The sequence below is a fragment of the Muntiacus reevesi genome, chromosome 5 (assembly GCF_963930625.1).
Source record: "Muntiacus reevesi chromosome 5, mMunRee1.1, whole genome shotgun sequence".
NCBI lineage: Eukaryota > Metazoa > Chordata > Mammalia > Artiodactyla > Cervidae > Muntiacus > Muntiacus reevesi.
Genome location: NC_089253.1, coordinates 117,204,721 through 117,228,064, shown reverse-complemented (window position 1 = coordinate 117,228,064; position 23,344 = coordinate 117,204,721). Strand labels below are relative to the sequence as shown.

Genomic DNA, 23,344 nt, shown 5'->3' with positions numbered 1-23,344 from the left:
GAATTCACCTGCCAATGCAGGACCCCCAAGGGATGTGGCTTCGATCCCTGGGTCAGGAAGATCCCCTGGAGTAGGAAACGGCAACCAACTCCAGTATTCTTGCCTGAAAGATCCCATGAACAGAGAAGCCTGGAGGGCTACAGTCCATGCGGTTGCAAAGAGTTGGACAAGACTGAGGGACTCATCACAGAGAAATTATAATTTCCCTATCTACAATCGACTTCATTAATCTGGACACCAGAAACCATGTCAAGGGTACTCACGATCAATGGCAAAGGAATTCTAACCCAACATACACAGTGCATGGGAAGAAGCTCTATGCTCTGCTAACCTACAAGGTAATCTTGACACATTTACATATGTGTTTAAAGCTCTGCCAATGTTTAGTAAGAAACTATAGAAGCCAAAGAACTATTCTATTTATCTGCAAAATTTCAAAGCCATTGCTGTAAATAGCAAATGGTTTATTTTTAAAACTCAACCAGTATTTTTAAAGTTAAAACTCATTTCCCATATGTGCATAAGAAGCTCTTTTAGGTTGAAATAATCAGTTAAATTATCTAAGCCAAAATGATCATATTTTCCTTGCTAACTAACATAAAATTTGCTAGAGATGTGCTCACAGAGAAAAATAGCATTCCCAACATGTACTAAAATTCACATTTAAGAATCCCAACATTCACGTTAGGGATGATTTTACTCTTCTAAATGATCAGTCTCAACTCATTTAATCCCCCTACAAAATCCACACAAGCCACTTGGAGCATTATTTCTCAGGATTTTACAGTCTATTAAAACACCACACAGATGAAAACAGGGACTGCTCTGAGTCTGGAGCATCTGAACACTAGCTCCCCTTCACTGGAGAGCAAACAGTAGGAAGCTGGATTCTCAGGGAGGAAGGAGCTGGAGTCCTCGCCCACTGCTGGTACTGATGTGAAAGTGAGAGGCATCATTATGCCACTAGCAAGACGTGGAGTCACTGGCAGGCCCTGTTATCCTGGCAGGGAGCTGGCTGTCCCTTCCCACTATCTCCAGTCCTACTAGCCCTTTAGCCCTGAGAGCATATCTTGCCTCAATTCAGCCTCCTGATGACTTCTGGATGACCCATCCAGACAGCAGCACAGCCATTCTGAGACCTCTGGAACCCTCCACAGTCTGAGGCAGTGAGGGCCACTGCTATCTGAAGCTGAAGACTTACCAGGAGTACTGCCGCCTGAAGTGTCAACTGAACAATTCTCACAGAACACTCAAACTAGATAAGAATCTGAGATTTTCCTTTGCCGTGATGTGACACCCTTGCTTTTTCAAAGGAGAAAATCACTTTAACCAGTCGAGTGGCCCCTTCCTGCTCAACATGTCCCAGCACACATTCACTGACTCTTTAAGCATGTCCTGATTTTAGCCCGTTTCAGAGCATTTATCTTCTTTTAATTTCTTCCATAACAACCCAAAGCAGTGTAGTCCAGTAACACTCCCCTCTTGCCTGACTTAACCACAGCCTGACTACCTCAGCAAATTTAGGCAAGGGACAGCATCGACAATCAAATGCCACTGGTCACCTGCAAAATTCACTTTAGCAAAGAAACAACTCATTGTCTCCCAACATTTACCAGAGAAAAATGAAAAATACAGGCAAGCAATCTTAGGGGAGAGTAGCATCTCTGTTTTCAAGAGTTAATTAGTTTTGAAACAGTCAAAGGTCATCAGCAGAAAACAGAAAAGTCCCCATAATGAGAATAATCAGTACACAGGCATTCAGCAAATGCATACCAAGTGTAAGGTTCACCAACGCAGTGGCAATGCATGCCTGCTTCTGCAGCCCCACCTCCCAAGCCAGCAGCTTGCACTCCACAGGGAGTAAGAAGCCTCTGGTCTCCCCCACATCCATCCACTGACATGCAGGGTCTCCACACCTCCAAAGGACAAGAGCAGCAGGCAAGGATACTGACCAAGCATCATGCTCCCTCTGTTTCAGACACCAGTCGTACCAAATCCCACCCATTCAAGTACTCTTCTTTTGAGCATCCACAATTAACTTAAAGACATGACAACAAGGTCTGAGATTTGAGGGATGTACCTGACTCTCTCTCCCCTCCAGGGGTGGTGGAATCTGATCAGCAAAACCAATCTTCCCTGGATCACCCATAAAGGCACTAACCTCATCCACGTTCTCAAAAGCGTTGATGACGTCATAGGGCAAGCAGGAGAGAAGGTCAATCACAAACCACGTCTTCAGGTAGTTCATGCGAATGAGCTTGGGGTCGGAAATCACCTCCCCAGCGGGTCCGACAAAAGTGGTGTGAAAATTCAGCACAATGTCCACCAGAAAAATGACATCCACGATGCTATCCACAACCAGCCAGGCCACGTTGTTCTGCCTGGTTTTAAAGGAGACGTTATAAGGAACCAGGATGGCTGTGTAGAAGGTTAAGATCAAGATGATCCAATCCCACGTGGTCTTAAAAACACAGTAGTGCAAGATGATGTGCGGGGGGGTCTTTGGTGCCTCCTGCTTGTACTGGGGAAGGATGTCTGAGCCCAGCTGCAGAACCTGTGAGGAAAAATACAGCCAAGAGAGAACTGAGTGAGGATGTCATCGCAAGCATCAAACCAGTCAGCCTCTGTCAGGGACAGTCGTGACATCCCAGATGGATCAGGAGGTACAAAAACAGGAACTGGGGGACTATGGGAGAATAGAGTGACACTGTAATATAAACGATCATAATGAAACAATAAATATACTAAGTACTTCACATACATTGATTACCTCATAATTCTAAATACAGCCTTGTTTGATTAGCTAGTTATTATTCCATGTCACAAGAGAGAGCCTGGGGCACAAGAAAATTAAGCAACTTTACTCAACAAATATTGATTACTCTGCACCCAGAATTGTTCTAGACACTGGGCAAAGAGCAGTGAAGGAAACAGCATGATTCTTGTTCTTGGAGAGGTTAGTCTAGCAGACAAATCAAGATAATATCAAATTGTAAGAAGAGCAGATAAATGTTTACATATAACTGAATCACTTTGCTGTACAGAAGAAATTAACACAAAATTGTAAATCAACTATACACCAGTAAAAATTTATTTAAAAAAAAAGAAAATGCAGACCACAGTACCTACCTCATAGGGTTGTTGTCATGATTAAATATGTTAATACATGCATAGAGCTTAAAATTGCTGTCGTTATTTTTGTTTAATTGCTAAGTTGTGTCCGACTCTTTTGCAACCCTATGGTCTGTAGCCCACCAGGCTCCTCTGTCCATTGGATTCTCCAGACAAGAATACTGGAGTGGGTTGCCATTTCCTTCTCCAGGGGATCTTCCTGACCCAGAGATTGAATGTTCATCTCCTGCATCGCAGGCGGATTCTTTACCACTGAGCCAATAGGAACACCCACTGAGCTGAAAATAGTGGCTAATAAAGAATAAGTGTTTTATAATAATGATGATAACAACAATAACTTCATTACGGGTTGCTGTCAGGTATAAATTAGACAACATACATAAAAGTACCTAGAAAATAAATCTGAATACTTTTAAAAAATAAATAAATTTAAAGTATCATTAAATTTCGCCTTTGACAAAATTTAATCAAATGATTGTGACCGTATTCTAATAAAACTATGTACAATGAAATTTTAATTTCAAAAAATAAGAGGCTGGGGGACACACAGTGTTTTGATAGAATTTGACTTGAGGAGTAAGGGAAAGGGAGTGCTTGAACTAAAACCTGAATGAAAGCAAGACACCAAGTCATTCAAACTTTGGATGAAAAAGTATCCAAGATAGAGAAGATAACTGGTGTAATGACCTCAGGGTAGGACAGGTGAGATACTTTAAGGAAAGGAAGAAAGTCTGGTATGACTAACGCATACTAAATGAGAGGGTAAGAGATGCTAGACAACTCGACGGGGAAGCAGAAACCAGACCATGCAGCTGGGCCTGGGGAGGTGATGGGTTTTATTCTCAGTATGTCTCAGTGTAACTGGAGGGTCCTGAGTAAGCGAATAATAATCCGATGCATGTTTCTGAACGAATGAATTGAGGCAGAGTATTAGAGGGAAGAACAGATCAGAGAACTTACTATTACAGGCTGGGGAAAAGATGGGATGATGGAGAAAAGTAGTTCAATTTTGGATACATTACTGAAGTAAAACCAACTGGACTTGCTATTGGCTGGAAAGTAAAGAAGAGGGAGAAGGGGGTACTCATTACTTTATTCCCAAAACACAGCACAGTGACTGGTCCACAGTAGGCAGTAGAGGATGATTTTTAAGTGAATGATTGAGCTTCAAGGTCATACAGCTAGCAAAAGATGGGACCAGGATCCCAAATGAGATCTAGCTGGATTAAAAACACATGCTGCTCCACAGCAAGATCACATTTCCCTAAATAACAGGCTTTTAAGGAAGCAGATTTAGTAAACGATGAAGTATAGAGAAGCCTGGCTCCAAGAAAGTATTGAGCATGGTTCTCACCCTCAATAATCAAAGGCAAGAAGCTCTGGTTTTAGAAGCCAGGCCAAGCTGGAAGGGACCACCATACACGTCCCCCAGCTGCTCCTCTGTGGCACTTGCAAGTTCCTAGAAACCTCTAGGTGAAACTTCCTCTTGTGTCATGGGAACTTCTTTGTATCTCTAGAGTTTAAAGATCCCTTGTGCTGTGCTGCGCTCAGTCACTCAGTCATGTCTGACTCTTTGCGACCCCGAGGAGCCCGCCAGGCTCCTCTGTCAATGGGGATTCTCCAGGTAAGAAGACTAGAGTGGATTGCCATGTCCTCCTCCAGGTGATCTTCCCAACCCAGGGATCGAACCCAGGTCTTCCACATTGTAGGCAGATTCTTTACCATCTGAGCCGCCAGGGAAGCCCAGGAACACTGGAGTGCATAGCCTATCCCTTCTCCAGGGGATCTTCCTGACCCAGGAATCCCGACCCACTGCAGGTGGACTCTTTACCAGCTGAGCTACCAGGGAAGCTCAAAAGATCCCTTAATGAATGTGAAGTAATCTGAATACCTCTGGTCCCCCTCTAGTTGGCCCCAAGCCTTAAAGATGAGTAAAAGAAAACTATAAATTCACAGAGGGCCCAGTGTGTAGTTTGGGTATGAAAACTGTTTCTACCCATCCCACCAATGCACAGAGCTCTTTCAAGATTGGGGTTTTAACTTTCTTTCCCCAAGGAAAGCAATTTACATAAGTTTGATTAAGGATACTTGGACCCAAGACCTTGGGTAGGAAAAGAGATTGACCTGTTAGAATAAAACAAGTAAAGGCAAACTGAATGAGACTTCTGCTTTCAGAAATATGGAGTAGACATACTTTTCCCTATTCCTCACTCTGCTCAGCACAGTCAGTCACTCAGTCGTGTCCAACTCTTTGCAACCCTATCGACTGTAGCCCACCAGGCTCCTCTGTCCAGGGAATTCTCCAGGCAAGAATACTGGAGCAGGTTGCCATTTCCTACTCCAGAGGATCATCCTGACCCAGGGACCCAATCCACGTTCCCTGCGTCTCCTGAATTGGGAGGCGGATTCTTTACCACTGAGCCACCTGGAAAGCCTGATTCCTTGCTCTAAGTACCTCAAAAAGTTCTAGACATTAAAAAAACAAAAAATATTACATTAAACAAACATTAAGCTATTCTGAATGGTGGAGAAAGGAAAGAAACTGGCTAGGAATAACACAGTGGTGAATTCTCTGGCTTTATTTTCTGCCTCATATATTCCTAGACTTGGAGCTAAAGAAGGCAGCAACATGGAAATATCAGTGGGTGTAGACAAAAAGAGTCCCAACAAAAGCCCAGTCTCTCTAGCAGAAAAACTGGGAAGGGGGCCTCAAAAGATAGAAAACTTTAGCTAATAATCACCCTACCTGTCAAAATACAATAGAAAAGCTGTGGCCCCACTCCCATCTAGGCCAGCAAGGCCTACTAGGAAGCCTAGATTTCCCCCTTCTTGAAGCTGTAGTGAAGCACTCAGCCTCCACTTCCTTCCTACTTGAGTATTACCAGAGACGGCCCAGCAGGGAGCACAGACTTCCTTTCACCTCCCCCTAGCAGCAATGAGGCCCACCACCACTACAATGCAGAGAGGGATCAATGTGAGCTTAGCAGGGAGCTCCTACTGTTATGCTCACCCATCACTAACAAGGAGCCCTATCAAGGGTCAGTGGAGGCTGAGCTGGAAACTCGGGCTTCTACCCCAACCTGGTAGAAATGAAGGGATGCCTCCTCCTTCCTCTGCTGTGTCTGTGTCAAAAGCAGCCACCTAAAACCAAAGGCTTAAATAAGATTCAGAGTCTCACAATATAATATTCAAAATGGCCATTTCAACAAAAAGTCAGTCACTATATCAAGAATCAAGAAAATACCAAACTGACTGAAATACAGAAAATCAATTGATGCCAAGAATCAAGATGACAAAGATGTCAGAAATATCTGACAAAGATTTTCAAACATCCATCATAAAAAATGCTTGAATGGGCAACTACAGACACACTTGAAACAAATGAAAAAACAGAATGTCTCAGAAAGAGCAAATAAATAAGAACTAGCAAAGAAACAGAAAGTCTCAACCAAAAAGAGAATACATAAACCAAATAGAAATTTTAACACCAAAAACTATGACAACTAATTTTTAAAATTCAATGGATGGCATCAACAGCAGAATGGAGGGGACAGAGGAAAGAATCAGTGAATTTAAAGACAAAACAACAGAAATTACCCAACCTAAACTACAGACACAGAAAGGCACACCACATAATGATAAAAAGGTAAATTCTCCAAGAAGGTATAGAAATCCTAACACATATGCAGCAAACAAAAGTTCCAAGCATATGTGAAGCAAAAACTGATTGAAGATGAAACAGACAAACCTACATACTTCTTTCTCAACCTCTCATAGAACAACTAGACAGACAGTAAGCAAGGATATAGAAGAACTCAATGACAATAGCAGCCAACAGAACTTAATCAACATTTATAAAATGTTCCACCCAAGAAGAATTTGCAGAATACACATTCTTTTCAAGTGCACATGGAACATTATCCAAGATAGGCTATATACTAGTCCATAAAACAAACCTTGACAAATTGAACAGAATTTAAATCACACAAGGTATATTCTCTGATTATAATGGAATCAAACTAGAAATCAGTAACAGAAAGATAAAAGGAAAATATCCAAATACTTGGAAACTAAATATCCAACACTTGGAAACAATACAATTCTAAATAATCTATGATCTAAAGGAGAAGACGTCTCAAGGGAAATTTTAAAATATTTTGAACTCAGTGAAAATGAGAACATAACGTACAAAAATTCATGTGATGCTGCTAAAGCAGTACTGAAAGGGAAATTTATAGCACTTAAATATATGCATAAGAAAAAAGAAAAAGTCTCAGATCAATAATGTGCAGTCTCACCTCAAGAACTTATAAAAGAGCAAAATAAAACTAAATCAGCAAGGAAGGAAATAGCGAGTAGAAATCAATGAAATTGACAATAGGAAAACAATAGAGAAAACCAATGATTTTTAAAAATAAATAAACTAGTAGAAATCAATGAAACTGACAATAGGAAAACAGTTGGAGAAGGCAATGGCATGCCACTCCAGTACCCCTGCCTGGAAAAATCCCAGGGATGGAGGAGCCTGGTGGGCTGCAGTCCATGGGGTCGCTAAGAGTCGGACACGACTGAGCGACTTCACATTCACTTTTCACTTTCATGCATTGGAGAAGGAAATGGCAACCCACTCCAGTGTTCTTTCCTGGAGAATCCCAGGGACGGGGGAGCCTGGTGGGCTGCCATCTATGGGGTCACACAGAGTCGGACACAACTGAAGCGACTCAGCAGCAGCAGCAGCAGCAGAGAAAATTGGTGATTTTTAAAAATAATTGACAATAGGAAAATAATAGAGAAAATCAGTGATTTAAAAATAAATTAAAATGAGTGATTTCTCAAGACTTGAAAAAAACACAGAAAAGCCACAAATTACCAATATCAGAAATGAAGCAGGAAACACAAGTATAAACTGTAGACACCCAAAATATAATAGAGAATGCCACAAACAACTCTACAATAAAAATTTTACTACTTAGATGAAATGGTCCTTGAAAAACACAAACTACCACAATTCATATACCGATAAACTATGAGAAAATTAAATTCATAATTTTAAAACTTCTAAAAGAAATCTCTAGGCCCAGATGGTATTAATGACATCAAAATTTAACCAAGAATTAATAACAATTCTTCCAGAAAGCAAAAGTAAAGGGAATACTTCTCAATTCATTTTGTGAAGCTAGTATTATCCTGATTCTAAACCCAGACAAAGACAATACCAAAAAAGACAACTAGAGACTAATATCACTCATAAATATAGCTGCAAAAATCCTTAACAAACAGTAATAAATAGAACTCAGCAATATATAAAAAGAATGACCAAGTGGGTAAATTCCAAGGCTGGAAAGCAAATTCAATATTGAAAAATGAATCAACGTAAGAAAAACAAAATTTGACAATATTCAACATTTATTCATGATAAAAACTCAGAAAGAAATAGGAATAGAGGAAATTTTCTTCAACTTGATAAATAGCCTCTATAAAAAACCTAGAGCTAACATCATATTTAATGGTCAAAGACTCAAAGCTTTCCCCCTAACATCAAGAACAAGGGAAAATATCAGCTTTCACTACTCTTACTCAATATAGTGCTGCCTCTGCAATAGGCAAAAAACGGAGAGAGAAAGAGAGCAAAAAGAAAAAGAAAAAGAATAAAAGGCATTCAGATTTGGTAGAAGAAAATAAAAACATCCTTATTTGCAAATGACATAATGGGATACATAAAATATCCCAAGGAATCTACATTCAAACTTCTAGAGTTAGTAAATGAGTTCAGCAAGGTCACATAAGATAAACATACAAAACTCATCGTATTTCTTACGCTAGAAATGAAGACCAATGTTACACAACACCATTTATAATCACTCAAAACAATACTTAAGTACAGGTATAATAAGCTTCCCAGGTGGCTCAGTGGTAAAGAATCCATCTGCCAATGCAGGAGATGTAGGAGACTCAGGTTGGATCCCTGAGTTGGGAAGATTCCCTGGAGTAGGAAATGGCAACCTGCTCCGGTGTTCTTGCCTGGAAAATTCCATGGACAGAGGAGCCTGGCAGGCTGCAGTCCATGGGGTCACAAAGAGTCAGACATGATTGAGTAACTGAGTACACAGGTATAATAAAACATACAGAACTTGTATGCCAAAACAAAAGCAAAAAGGCTGACTAGAGATTAGAAAAGATATAAATAAATGGAGACACATGTAAATCAGAAGACTTCAACGTACTAAAGATTTCCATTCTCTCCAAGTGGATACCGGTTTAGCATATCTAAATGCCAACAAGAGTTGTTGTAAATATCCACAAGACTATTCTAAAATTTATATTGAAAGGCAAAGGAACGGGAATAGAACAATTTTAAATAAGAAGAATAAAGTGTGAGGAATCAGCCTAGTCAATTTCAGGAGTTAGTATATAGCAAAGTAATTAAGACAGTGTGATACTGATAGAAAAACAGACTCACAGATTAATGGAACAGATAGAGAACCCATAAATAGACCCACACAAATACCCAGCTGATTTTTGACAGTGGTGCAGAAAGCAATTCAGGGGAGAAAAGACAGCCTTTTCCACAAATGATGCTGGAGCAAAGGACATTCACAGGCAGAAAAAACAATGAGACTCAGTATGTCTTACACCTTACATAAAAATGGGCTTCCTTTGTGGCTCAGATGGTAAAGAATCGCCTGCAACACAGGAGACCCAGGTTTAATCTCTGGGTTGGCAAGAAACCCTGGATAAGGAAATGGCAACCCCCTCCAGTATTCTTGCCTGGAGAATTCCATGGACAGAGGAGGCCGGTGGGTTATAGTCCCTGGTGTCACAGAGTCAGACACAAATGAGTGACCAATAGTTATATAAAAATTATCTCAAAATGGACGGCATGATTCAATGTAAAACAAAGTATTATAAAACTTTCAGAGAAAAACATTTAAGAAAACCTTTAGGACCCAGGGTAGGTAAAGTGTTTTTAGACTTGAATGCATAGCACAATGCAGGAAAAACTCCGGGAGCTGGTGATGGACAGAGAGGCCTTGGCGAGCTGTGGTTCACGGGGTCACAAAGAGTTGGACACGACTGAGCGACTGAACTGAACTGAACACAGTCAAAGGCATTGGTGTAGTCAATAAAGCAGAAATAGATGTTTTTCTGGAACTCTCTTGCTTTTTTGATGATCCAACAGATGTTGGCAATTTGATCTCTGGTTCCTCTGCCTTTTCTAAAACCAGCTTGAACATCTGGAAGCTCACGGTTTACATAGTGTTGAAGCCTGGCTTGGAGAATTTTGAGCATCACTTTGCTAGCGTGTGAGATGAGTGCAACTGTGTGGTAGTTTGAGCATTCTTTGGCATTGCCTTTCTTAGTGATTGGAATGAAAACTGACCTTTTCCAGTCCTGTGGCCACTGCTGAGTGGTCCAAATTTGCTGGCACATTGAGTGCAGCACTTTCACAGCATCATCTTTCAGGATTTGAAATAGCTCAACTGGAATTCCATCACCTCCACTAACTTTGTTCATAGTGATGTTTCCTAAGGCCCACTTGACTTCACATTCCAGGATGTCTGGCTCTAGGTGAGTGATCACACCATTGCGATTATCTGGGTCATGAAGATCTTTTTTGTACAGTTCTTCTGTGTATTTTTGCCACCTCTTCTTAATATCTTCTGCTTCTGTTAGGTCCATACCATTTCTGTCCTTTATTGAGCCCATCTTTGCATGAAATGTTCCCTTGGTATCTCTAATTTTCTTGAAGAGATCTCTAGTCTTTCCCATTCTATTGTTTTTCTCTATTTCTTTGCACTGATCACTGAGGAAGGCTTTCTTCTTATCGCTCCTTGCTATTCTTTGAAACTCTGCATTCAAATGGGTATATCTTTCCTTTTCTCCTTTGATTTTCACTTCTCTTCTTTTCACAGCTATTTGTAAGGCCTCCTCAGACAGCCATTTTGCTTTTTTGCATTTCTTTTTCTTGGGGATGGTCTTGATCCTTGTCTACTGTACAATGCCATGTACCTCTGTCCATAGTTCATCAGGCACTCTATCAGATCTAGTACCTTAAATCTATTAACCACTTCCACTGTATAGTCATAAGTGCTTTGATTTAGGTCATACTAGACTGGTCTAGTGGTTTTCTCCACTTTCTTCAATTTCAGTCTGAATTTGGCAATAATGAGTTCATGATCTGAGCCACAGTCAGCTCCCGGTCTTGTTTTTGCTGACTATATAGAGCTTCTCCATCTTTGGCTGCAAAGAATACAATCAATCTGATTTTGGTGTTGACCATCTGGTAACGTCCATGTGTAGAGTATTCCCTTGTGTTGTTGGAAGAGGGTATTTGCTATGGCCAGTGTGTTCTCTTGGCAAAACTCTACGAGACTTTGCCCTGCTTCATTCTGTACTCCAAGGCCATATTTGCCTGTTACTCCAGGTGTTTCTTGACTTCCTACTTTTCCTATCCTATAATGAAAAGGACATCTTTTTTGGGTGTTAGGTCTAGAAGGTCTTGTAGGTTCTCATAGAACCATTCAACTTCAGCTTCTTCAGCATTACTGGTTGGGACATAGACCAGTCAGAAACATAAAACTCCTAGAAGCTGACATAGGCAGTGCGCTCCCTAACATAAATCACAGCAAGATTCTCTGTGACTCACCTCCTGGAATAATGGAAATAAAAATAAAAATAAACAAATGGGACCTAATTAAATTTAAAAGCCTTTGCATAGCAAAGGAAACTATAAATACGGTGAAAAGACAACACTCAGAAAGGGAGAAAATAATAGCAAATGAACAAGCTGACAAAGGATCAATCTCAAAAATATACACGCAGCTCATACAGCTAAATACCAGAAAAGCAAACAACCCAATCAAAAAGTGGGAAGAAGACCTAACTAGGCATTTCTCCAAAGAAGACATGCACCTGGCTGATAAACACATGAAAAGATATTCAACATCGCTCATTATTAGGAATATGTGAATGAAAACCACATGAGGTATCTATCACCTCACACCAGTCAAAATGGCCATCAGCAAGAAATCTACAAATAATAAATGCTGGAGAGGGTGTAGAGAAAAAGGAAACCTCTTGCACTCTTGGTGGGAATGTAAATTGATGGCACTATGGAGATCAGTATGGAGATGCCTTAAAAAACTAGGAATAAAACTACCAGATGACCCAAAAATCCCACTACTGGGGATACACTCTGAAGAAACCATAATTGAAAAAGACACAGGTAGCCCAATGTTCACTGCAGCATTATTTACAATAGCTAGGACACGGAATCAACTTAGATGTCCATCAACAGATGAATGGATACAGAAGCTGTGGTACAATGGAATACTAGCCATAAAAAGGAATGCATTTGAGTCAATTCTAATGAGGATAAACATAGAGCCTATTATACAAAGTCAGAAAGAGAAAAACAAATATCATATATTAACGCATGTATATGGAATCTAGAAAGATGGTACTGATAAATCTAATCACAGAGCAGCAATGGAGACACAGACATAGAGAACAGACTTGTGGACACACCAGGGGAAGGAGGGGAAGGGACGCATTGAAAGAGTAACATTGAAACGTGTGCAGTGTGTGTGTGTGTGTGTGTGTGTGTGTGTGTGTGTGACACTACCATATGTAAGATAACCAGTGGGAATTTGCTATATGATGCAGGGAGTTCAAACCTGGTGCTCTGTAACAACCTAAAGGGGTGGGATGGGGTGGGAGGTGGGAGTGAGGTTCAGGAGGAAGGGGATATATGTGTACCTATGGCTGATTCATGTTGATGTATGACAGAAACCAACATAATATTGTAAAGCAATTTTGCTCCAATGAACTTTTTTTAAAAAACGAGATTGAAAAAAAGGAAAAAATAGCATTTACATTAAAAAAAATAAAGTAAAAATTACAACTTTGAAAAAAAAATGAGAAAATTATGAAAGGACATGTTACCCAAGAGGATACACAGATGGTAAATACATGAAAAGATGTTCACATCATTAGCCATCAGGGAAATGCAATGAGATATCACTATGTACATATCACAGCAGTTAAAATAAAAAATAGCATTTGACAACATCAAATGCTGGTGAGACTGCAGAGAAGCTGGGTTGCTCATATACCACTAATGGAAATGTAAAATGACACAGCCAGTCCAGAAAAGAATTGGCAGTTTATTAAACAACAAAATATGCAACAGTAATTACACTCCTGGGCATTTATCCCAGAAAAAACAAAATTTAGATTCAAACAAAAACCTGTACATGAATGCTCACAGTAAGTTTATTTGTCATACCAAAAAACAGAATGGGCTCAGATGTCCTTCAAGAGATGAATAGTTAAACTGTGGCACATCCATACGACAGACTGCTACTAAGTAATAAAGAGGTGCCAATACTGATACACCCTGATACAGCAAGCTGCATGTAAAGCCAGAGATTTACAAAGCCAGTCTCAGACAATACACTACATGATTCCATTTATATAACATCCTTGAAATGACAAAATCATAGAAATATTGAATAAATCAGTGTTTTCCAAGGGTTTAAGGAAGGGGTAAGGGCAGGAAGTGTGTGGCCATAAAAAGGCAACGTGAGTTATTATGGTGATGAAAGCGTTCTATATCTTGACTGCACCAATGTCAATATCCTGGCCATGATACTGAGCTACAGTTTTGCAGGAAGTTACCATCAATTTACCATCTGAGTAAAGAGCACATGGGATCTCTGTATGATTTCTTAAAACAGCACATCAATCTACAATCATCTCAAATTAAGTTTAATTTTTTTTTAAATATTATTTTATTAGTTGGAGGCCAATCACTTCACAACATTTCAGTGGGTTTTGTCATACATTGACATGAATCAGTCATATAGTTACACGTATTCCCCATCCCGATCCCCCCTCCCACCTCCCTCTCCACTCGACTCCTCAGGGTCCTCCCAGTGCACCAGGCCCGAGCACTTGACTCATGCATCCCACCTGGGCTGGTGGTCTGTTTCACCATAGATAATATACATGCTGTTCTTTCAAAACATCCCACCCTCACGTTCTCCCCCAGAGTTCAAAAGTCTGTTTTGTACTTCTGTGTCTCTTTTTCTGTTTTGCATATAGGGTTATTGCTACCATCTATCTAAATTCCATATATGTGTGTTAGTATACTGTAATGTTCTTTATCTTTCTAGCTTACTTCACTCTGTATAATGGGCTCAAGTTGGCATCTAGGTTGCTTCCATGTCCTGGCTATTATAAACAGTGCTGCGATGAACAATGGGGTGCACGTGTCTCTTTCAGATCTGGATTCCTCAGTGTGTATGCCCAGAAGTGGTATTGCTGGGTCATATGGCAGTTCTATTTCCAGTTTTTTAAGAAATCTCCACACTGTTTTCCATAGTGGCTGTACTAGTTTGCATTCCCACCAACAGTGTAAGAGGGTTCCCTTTTCTCCACACCCTCTCCAGCATTTATTGCTTGTAGACTTTTTTAAATAATTAACTGACTAGCAATGAATCACAAGCATTGTAAGGAAGGAGTCCTGGGCATGGATCTAAGTGAAAAACAGGGGAAAGGTAGGTGAGTTAGTTAGGAGTTTATTGTATGTTTGCAAAATACAATCTGGGCAAAAAGACCATTCAGCAAGAACTCAAAAGAAACCACAAGTACGCAGCCGCCTGCTGACCACACACCAGAGTTGCCTGGAGTTGATGGAGGAAATATCCTCTTACAGAAAAACGGCTGCTCCTGTGACAATCTGATAAAATTCATAATTATTGCCAAATAAGATTTCCCATTCTGAAGCTTTCAGGACACTATTAGGCCCTGCTTGAGTGAGGCCCGAGTCAATAGTGTCCTCACACCTCCCAGCAGAGCTGCTGACCACAGACTCGCCCTCTGAGGCCACTCCAACAACATGTGTTCAAAGGGCGTAGACCGAGGTGCTAGGCCAGACGTCAGGCAGGGATGTTAGGCCTTGTATTCAGTTTCTTCTTCCCATCTCTGGGCTGCAGCCTTTCACACTGAAATCACACGATATCTGCATTCTACAAGAAGCCTGGAAGTCAGGACATTTGATCAGGTTAAATGTGACACATTCTCTTTCCAAATCTGTAAGTTAAAGGCTATGAATTGTTCCCCTCAGGCCAAGTTTTTAGCGTCTGACTTGAGATCCTCTGAGTTTCAATCTAATATGAACTCTTTAGCAATTACATGGAAAACAAAAGATGGAAATTCCAAGGAGTGAGTTCTTCATTACAGAAAAATCAAGATTTTTAAGAAAACTTCCCAGACCAAAAGAGTCCTTTGCATCCAGTAAACTGACAGTCTTTTCAGAGCGCAATGACAAATGACTAATGATTCGTGTTTATCAGAAAGATTCCCAGAAGACTGACCCACCGTCCCCCTCAGAAGTGTTCCGGGAATGGATTCAGACCAGAACAAGTGGTAACAGCATGGTTCTGATGAGCTCCACGGCTGCCACTCTCAGAAGAAAAAGCATTCCAGGGATCGTGCAGAACATTTCTCCTCTGGGAAAGTGGTTAGTGTCCACCAAAGGGAGAAGTCGCTGAGTGCCGAATCAAAAGAGATGGGGCACCAACCTTGTGTCCAGTCATAACAATTGGGCCCAATGAGAGATGCTCAGTGATGCTTCAAAACCTTGCAGAGAAACAGCTTCAGCAGACGTGGAGATAGAAGAATGACCTGGTCTGGAGGTCTCAGTGACCACCCCTTGGTTAGTCCTCTTCCTGCCTCTTTTCTACAATTATCAGCATGAGCGTATGCTTCTAGTTTCTTCCATTTGATAAGTTTTATACCATGGAAGCCTCCAAAGGCAGAGAGCTCAGAGTCCTTCCAGAACATCCTTCCTAAGAGTGCGACAACACCTGTCCCACATGCCCAATCAGACAGGAGTACCCCCAAATGCAGACACACTCTTCCAAGTGTGATGTTGTTTGTTCACACTTTCCCTGCCTTCTCCCTACAACACTCAAGCTCTGCCCACACAAAAGTTCATTGTAAGCCATTATTGATGGAGTCAAAGAACGTTCATGAACACAGATGAATTCTGAAGGAAAATAAGTTAGGTCTTTCCCCTAAATGAAGAATGAGGAATTAAGACTGATTATCACATTTCTCCAGCACTTTCACTTCCAAAGGCCTCTACTGTGCTTCTGAATCCTTACATTCACCCCGTGAGGGTGTTCTGCAAATGGGAAAATGTAGGTTCAGAGCCACGAGGTGACTCACACTGAGCCACACCAGGGCTGAGCAAGCAGGGAGCTGGGAGTACAAGCCAGGTCACCAGCTCCAAGCCTCCAAGTCTTTTCATGAATCTATTTGTACAGCCTGAAATGCCCTTCACAGAACACTGACATATGCCATCACATCCCATGCCACCCCATGAAATGGGAAGGTTGGTATTTTTCTTCTTGTACAGACTGGGAAAATAAACCCAGAGAGTAGATGATTTGCTCATAATCACACAGTGGATGACAAAACAGGACTGCAAGCTCAGGCCCAGTTTCCTCAGTCCAGTCCAGTTCAGTCGCTCAGTCGCGTCCAACTCTTTGTGATCCCATGGACTGCAGCATGCCAGGCCTCCCTGTCCATCACCAACTCCTGGAGTTTACCCAAACTCATGTCCAGTTTCCTAATTTGATGCTTTTCTTCTGTTGTATACTGACTCTTCGTGAACTACTGTTTCTCCATAGGACTTATGAATGATAGCAACAAGCCATCTGTCATCAAAGTCACCACCTCCCATGATGGACCTTCCCCAGGACTTTCCAATTAAAGTCCTAAACCAGCCACATTGGCCAGAGTCTATCTCCCTGAAGAGTAACCACTAATCCTCGGGCCACACCTAGCTAGATTAAGAAAGAAGCAGGACCACATCACAGTCAGTTCAGTCGCTCAGTTGTGTCTGACTCTTCAAAACCCCATAGACTACAGCGCACCAGGTCTCCCTGTCCATCACCAACTCCCGGAGCTTACTCAAATTCATGTCCATAGAGTTGTGATGCCATCCAACATCTGTCATCCTCTTCTCCTCCCGCCTTCAATCTTTCCCAGCATCAGGGTCTTTTCAAATGAGTCAATTCTTCACATCAGGTGGCCACAGTATTGAAGTTTCAGCTTCAGCATCAGTTCTTTCAATGAATATTCAGGACTGATTTCCTTTAGGATGGACTGGTTGGATCTCCTTGCAGTCCAAGGGACTCTCAAGAGTCTTCTCCAACACTACAGTTCAAAAGCATCAATTCTTCAGCATTCAACTTTCTTTATAGTCCACCTCTCATATCCATACATGACTACTGGAAAAACCATAGCTTTGACAAGATGGACCTTTGTTGGCAAAGTAATGACTCTGCTTCTTAATATACTGTCTAGGTTGGTCATAGCTTTCCTTCCAAGGAGTAAGCGTCTTTTAATTTCATGGCTGCAGTCACCATCTGCAGTGATTTGGGAACCCAAAAAAATAAAGTCTGTCACTGTTTCCATTGTTTCCCCAACTATTTGCCAGATGCCATGATCTTAGTTTACACTTACCCTGAAACCCTTCAGTGTCAAATGAATGTTACCATGCAAACTGCTTTTTGCTGACGTGGATGAGAGATTGCAACATCTCACTAAAAGCTCTTAGGTGGTTCTCTGCTTCACCTCACTCTTAACTCATGTTTTTCACCTAATGAATCACTGAAAAAAATAAAATAAAACCAGTCTTCCAATGGTCATGTATCTATAAATCAGTCTCTATCCTCACCCACCTGCCTCCTTCCTGTTTCAGCAGAGGAAGTGCCTTCTTTCTATCAAAGGTCTATTTCTCTCATGTGTTGTGAATTTCTTCCTGCTCCCCCTCTTCAAGTTCTTTACACCTCCATGATTCCCCCTCTTTTGTTCCCATAAACCTCTCCTTGGACACCGGATCATTCCATCAGTATCTTTAAACATCAATCAACTCCCTTTTCTTGCTCAGTTCCTTTTGCTGCTCCCCTTTATAGCCAGACTTTTTGAAAGAATAATCCAAACACAATGTCTCTACATTCTCCCCTCCAATCACCTTCAACACACCCCAATCTGACCACTGCCTCCACTCTCCAATCAAATAGGTATTGTCAAGATCACCAACAATCTCAGTGGTGTTAAACCCCATGGATGCTTCTATCCTGATCTAACTCATGCCCTCAGGAACTGCTTACAGATGCTCACACCTCTTCCTTCTGGAAACACTCTCCTTGCTGGGCTTTCTTAATGCCACTCTCTCCTGCTGTGGTACCTCAAGGTATGCAGCTGACATATGCCTTCAAGAAAACTCCAGAACTAAACCACCAGGGAGTTCTGCTGCTTCTGCCACCAAACACCTATGACTCGGGATCCATTCACCATTTTCCAACTCACTTCTACCACTACCCATTTGGGGGATTATCAGTGAGATATTTTACATTCCTTCTCTCATGGTGATTTAAATGCAGTAGGTATTGCTACACCTCTCAGTTCAGATGAACCACATCCCAGCTGCTCCACAGTCGACCGCAGTCCCAGCACTGGACAGCACAAGCATAAACCACACCATGACACTGCGCTCTAGGAACGTCCCAGACCAGCTTCAGGAGATGTAGGCACGGATCTCAAAAGCTGATCTGGAATGGATAACCACACAACCAAAGTACTGATTAAAAACCATGAATCACAAACGTGTATACATGGAACTGTGAAGCTGGGGTGGTGAGCAGGGAGGACATTAGATAACAAAGACAGGGCTGGGGAAACCTTTAGGGACTGGGTGGCAATCAGTAAGTCAATCAAGGTACAGTTCTAGCAGGCTGAACTCGGCAGATTCCCAGTCTTCATTTCACAGTTGATCAGTTTTAAAAAATCTATTTTATTGATGTATGGTTGATTTACAATGTTGTGTTAATTTCTGCTGTGTAGCAAAGTGACCCTGTTATACATACATATATATATATTTATTTTTCATATATTTCTCCATTACAGTGTATCATAGGATATTGAATATAGTTCCCTATGCTATCTATATGGTAGGACCTTGCTGAGTATCCATTCTATATATAACAGTTTGCTAACCTCAAACTCCTAATCCACCCCTCCCTCACCCCGCCTCCTCCTTGGCAACCACAAGTCTATTCTCTGTGTCTGTGAGTCTGTTTCTGTTTTGTAGATAAGTTCCTTTGTGTTCTATATTAGATTGCACATATAAGTGGTACAGCTGATCAACCTTAAGCAAGGCAAAGTCTCCAACGTGCCTCAGTTTCCCCACCTGGAAAATGAAGTTACGTGTGTGCGTGTGTGCTAAGTTGCTTCAGTCATGTCTGACTCTTTGTGACCCTATGGACCACGGCCCTCTGTCCACTGGATTCTCTGGGCAAGAATACTGGAGTGGGCTGCCATGCCCTCCCCCAGACCTTCCTGATGCAGGGATTGAACCCATGTCTCTGACATCTCATGCTGTGGCAGGCAGGTTCTTTTCCACTAGTGCCACCGGGAAGCCCAATACCAGGCAGATATTGTGAAGGGCAGATATGACTATAGATATAAATGTGTGTGTGCATATGTAAATTATTCTTGCAAACAGTTAAGTAGTATTCAAACACTAGTATTTTTGTACAAATAAAAGATTGGTTCAGGAGATTCTCAGTGAGAATCAGGAAGGCTCCAGCTCCTATAGTACATCCTTTTTACCTAAAGGCTTGGGCTTCCTCAAAGATTGGGGACCAAGAATGACAAAACTAACATGCCCTGAGAAGAAAAATAGACTGATAAAATTCATTTATTTGGGGGAAAAAAGGACAAAATAGCTTCAGAGACCCCATCAATGCTATGGACCTATCCTAATAAAAAGACCCATGGACCCTTGGACATCAGAAGTTACCCACAAGGATCCAAAGGTCCCATAGTTTAGAGCAGAAAAGAGATGTGGAAACAAACTGTGAAAATATAATACTTAATGTAGAAAAAGACTCAATGGATAGAAGTACTTTAAGAGGAAAAGAGACAGCAAATTGACTTCAGTCATCAGAAAAGCTTGGAGGTGAGGTGACTGTCCCTATCTCCAGACAGACAAAACTCTCGACATTTCCAGCAGGCCGTGTGTACAAGCTGGGACAGGTAACGGAGGTGGTGTGAGAGCTCAGTGCGGGAGAAGCCTGCGCTGCTGAGGCAGAGTAAGTCTTTGCTTTCTCTTGTGACTCTTCTCATGTGGTGGTGGCAGGGGTGGGGAGGAGAGGGAACACAGAGAGGGTAATATTGAGAAATGAAGCTAAATATAAGGGAGGAGTTCAAGCCCTGATGTGCTGTTTATGCAAAGGTAATAACTTTAAGTAAGGGAGGTGCATAATCAAATCGCTCTCTGCGAGGATAGTCGGGCATCAGCATGGAAGAATGATCAGAAGAGGCAAGTCTAGAAGCACAGGGAGACCTGCTACGTGACGCTGAAGAACACCAGGAAAGACAGGATGTGAGTCTGAACCAGGGAGCAGCACAGGGCAGAGAAGCTTGCAAAGTCTGCCTGGGAGCCTGAAAACCTGGCCAGTCCAACACAGCCGGGAGGAACCCCAACAAGAGTCAGAGGGGCCAGCCACCTCAAGACCACCATCTCACGGGGGACGTCAGCGTCATCTCCCTGGATGATGGCAGAAGAAACCAAGCACAGAGAATGGGAAGTTCCTCTTTCAGGGCAGCCCTGGGGGACTCACCACTTTACCTTCCACACTGGCTTCATTTATAAATTAACGCCACAGACAGAGCCCGCTCCACGAACTCCACCATCACCCTCATCCCTCACAGCTGCCTCAGACATCCTCCCACTGTGAGTGAAGTGAAATCCTGCTTTCCCTAAACCCGTTATTCCAGGCATGACCCGTCCCTCAGCACCTATACTTGCATCTCTTTCCCTTTCCCCAAGTTCAACTCCAAAAACCTCTCCTGTTTAGAAACAACATGGGTTTTTTACAGCCACAGAGTGAGGACAGAGTCTGTTCCCACCAGAAAAAGCATATTCAAATAAAAAGGGAGAGCTGGATGTTAACGAGACCCTAGCCACAGAATAAAGCCTCATTTGGGGTTTAAGACATCTGAGCTAAACACGTGCTTAATTCCCATCATAAACACCCTTCTCCATAAACCAGGCAGGCTCTATTTTTAGAACTTTTTCCATGATGCACTTGGTCTTTAATGGGAGAGATAAAGGCAGTGGGAAGCAATTAAAAGTATTAACCAATATACTTTATGTCACAATAGAGCACCAGCCCATGACACTCCACAAATATAAGCCCATAGTGAAATGCAACTGGGCAACATTTTTTTCTCTATTTAGCTGAGGAGTACTTCAGTGGTATTCTTTTAACTCTGTATTTTGAATTCTTCAGCTACATTTTTAAAACTCAAGTTTTTGAGTATTAGTGATGAGGTGGAGTCACGGAAACACTGCCATCATTATCAAAATCAGCTACAAATAGTTGTCCATTATGCACGATTGAGGCAGACAATTTTCAGGTGGGGAGGAAGAGGTTAAAAGTGAAAGGGCATACCAAGTGTCAGGCACTGAATTATGTGTTCGCATCCTTCTTCATTCATTCATTCCTTTAACAAACACTTATCAAGCACTTACTGGGTGTTGGTACTACGTTCAATGGTAGAGATGTAGAATAAATAAGAGAGAGACTGTCTTCATGGACCTTTCATCTATTGGAGGAGGCAAATATTAAACAGCAGCATTCCCAGGGCGTGAGAGCTCAAAGAGGAAACTGCCCACGGCAAGGAGAGCCTCTGAAAGTGAGGTTCTTCTGCCTGAGGTGGGACAGGGCAGGTGGGAAGGCCTCACAGGGAGGTCTGATGTCCGCCTTGGGGCTAGAAGGATGGGCAGGAACCAGGCCAGCAGAGAGACACAGCAAGAGTTGCAGGCAGAGGAAGGACTCTTCCAAGGCCCCAGGGACAGTCTGACAAGTGTGCGTGCCACTGGCTGACCCAGGGTGAGCGTAGCGCTGGGGCAGGCTAGAGAGGGGAGTTAGGTCTTGTAGGTCACAATGTAAACTTTAAAATTATCCAAAGAAATAACAAGACGATGTTAAAGGAGTTTTAAGCAGGGAGCGATAAGATTGGACGTGTCTTTGGAAGCGTTACAAATCCTCATGACAGTCTTTCAGGGTAAGTAGGCAGCATCTTTAATTTCATGAAGATGAGGAAAGATGAGTGAGGTTAAGCAACTTTTAAAAAATCACACAGCTGGAATGCAGTGGAGTTTTGGACAGAACTCGGGTCAGTCTGACTCTGAATTCCTTCCTCTTTCCACTACATCATCCTGTCTCTAAGGGAAAAAAACCTGCAAAAAATCCTTAAACCTCAATTAGGCTATTCATTGACAAGTTTTTTTTAATCAAAATCAAGTGTAGAGTTGATCTCTGGTATCACTGAACATGTGAGTTTTTCCCTACCTACTTGAATAAATGATATGGCCCTCCTAGCAAAAATGCAAACAGTCCCCCCATAAGACCTCAGCCCTGAGTCCAGAGCACTGACTGGAAGGAACCCCATGGCCCTGAGGGCTGGTGGAGCCACCATTAGTCCAGCCACACTTCAAAACTCACCGTCCACGTGCCATCAAACCATCACCCAACACACCTCCAGAAATGACAAACTCATACCCAGGCACAGCTTGTGGCATATTGAGATAGTGTGAATCCTCAAAAAAGACTCTCTATGAGACAAAATGAGCCCCAAACCCAGGTAACTGTGGCAGAAGTTCCTGTTGCCAAAGTTACTAACATTTTCATGTACAGAACAACAGAAAACGATGTTGCATGGGGAGACGCCGCTGAGTGTTGTCACTTTCCCCTGAGTCTGAAGAGTCAAATGAAGTCAACACTCCCCCACTACCCCCCACCAAAAAATAGTGGAGTGGGAAATGTCAAGTTCAAGGCACATACAGTCTATTTCTCAGAAAAAAAAACCTTTGTTCACATACAACCTGGCAGCCCCTACCAGTGAGGGACCCAAAAACTAGGGACCCTAATACTGGCTCTCTGATGGCTCAGTCGGTAAAGAATCCACCTGCAGTGCAGGAGACCTAGGTTCGATCCCTGGGTCAGAAAGATTCCCGGGAGAAGGAAACCACAACCCGCCCCAGCATTCTTGCCTGGGAAACCCCATGGACAGAGGAGTCTGGCGGGCTACACAGTCCACGGAGTCGTAAAGAGTGGGACGTGAC

General features: G+C 42.1%; 1 protein-coding gene across 2 annotated transcripts in view; it reads right to left on the bottom strand.

Annotated features, from left to right (window-relative positions):
- KCNH1 (potassium voltage-gated channel subfamily H member 1) overlaps window positions 1–23,344 on the bottom strand; it is a 407,890-nt gene that overhangs the window by 309,845 nt on the left and 74,701 nt on the right. Inside the window, exon 6 of one of the 2 annotated variants that reach the window (XM_065936267.1) lies at window positions 2,081–2,554. In XM_065936267.1, the coding sequence (XP_065792339.1) occupies window positions 2,081–2,554 (474 nt within the window). The remainder of the gene's footprint in view (window positions 1–2,080; window positions 2,555–23,344) is intronic. The other variant, XM_065936268.1, reaches the window with a different exon arrangement.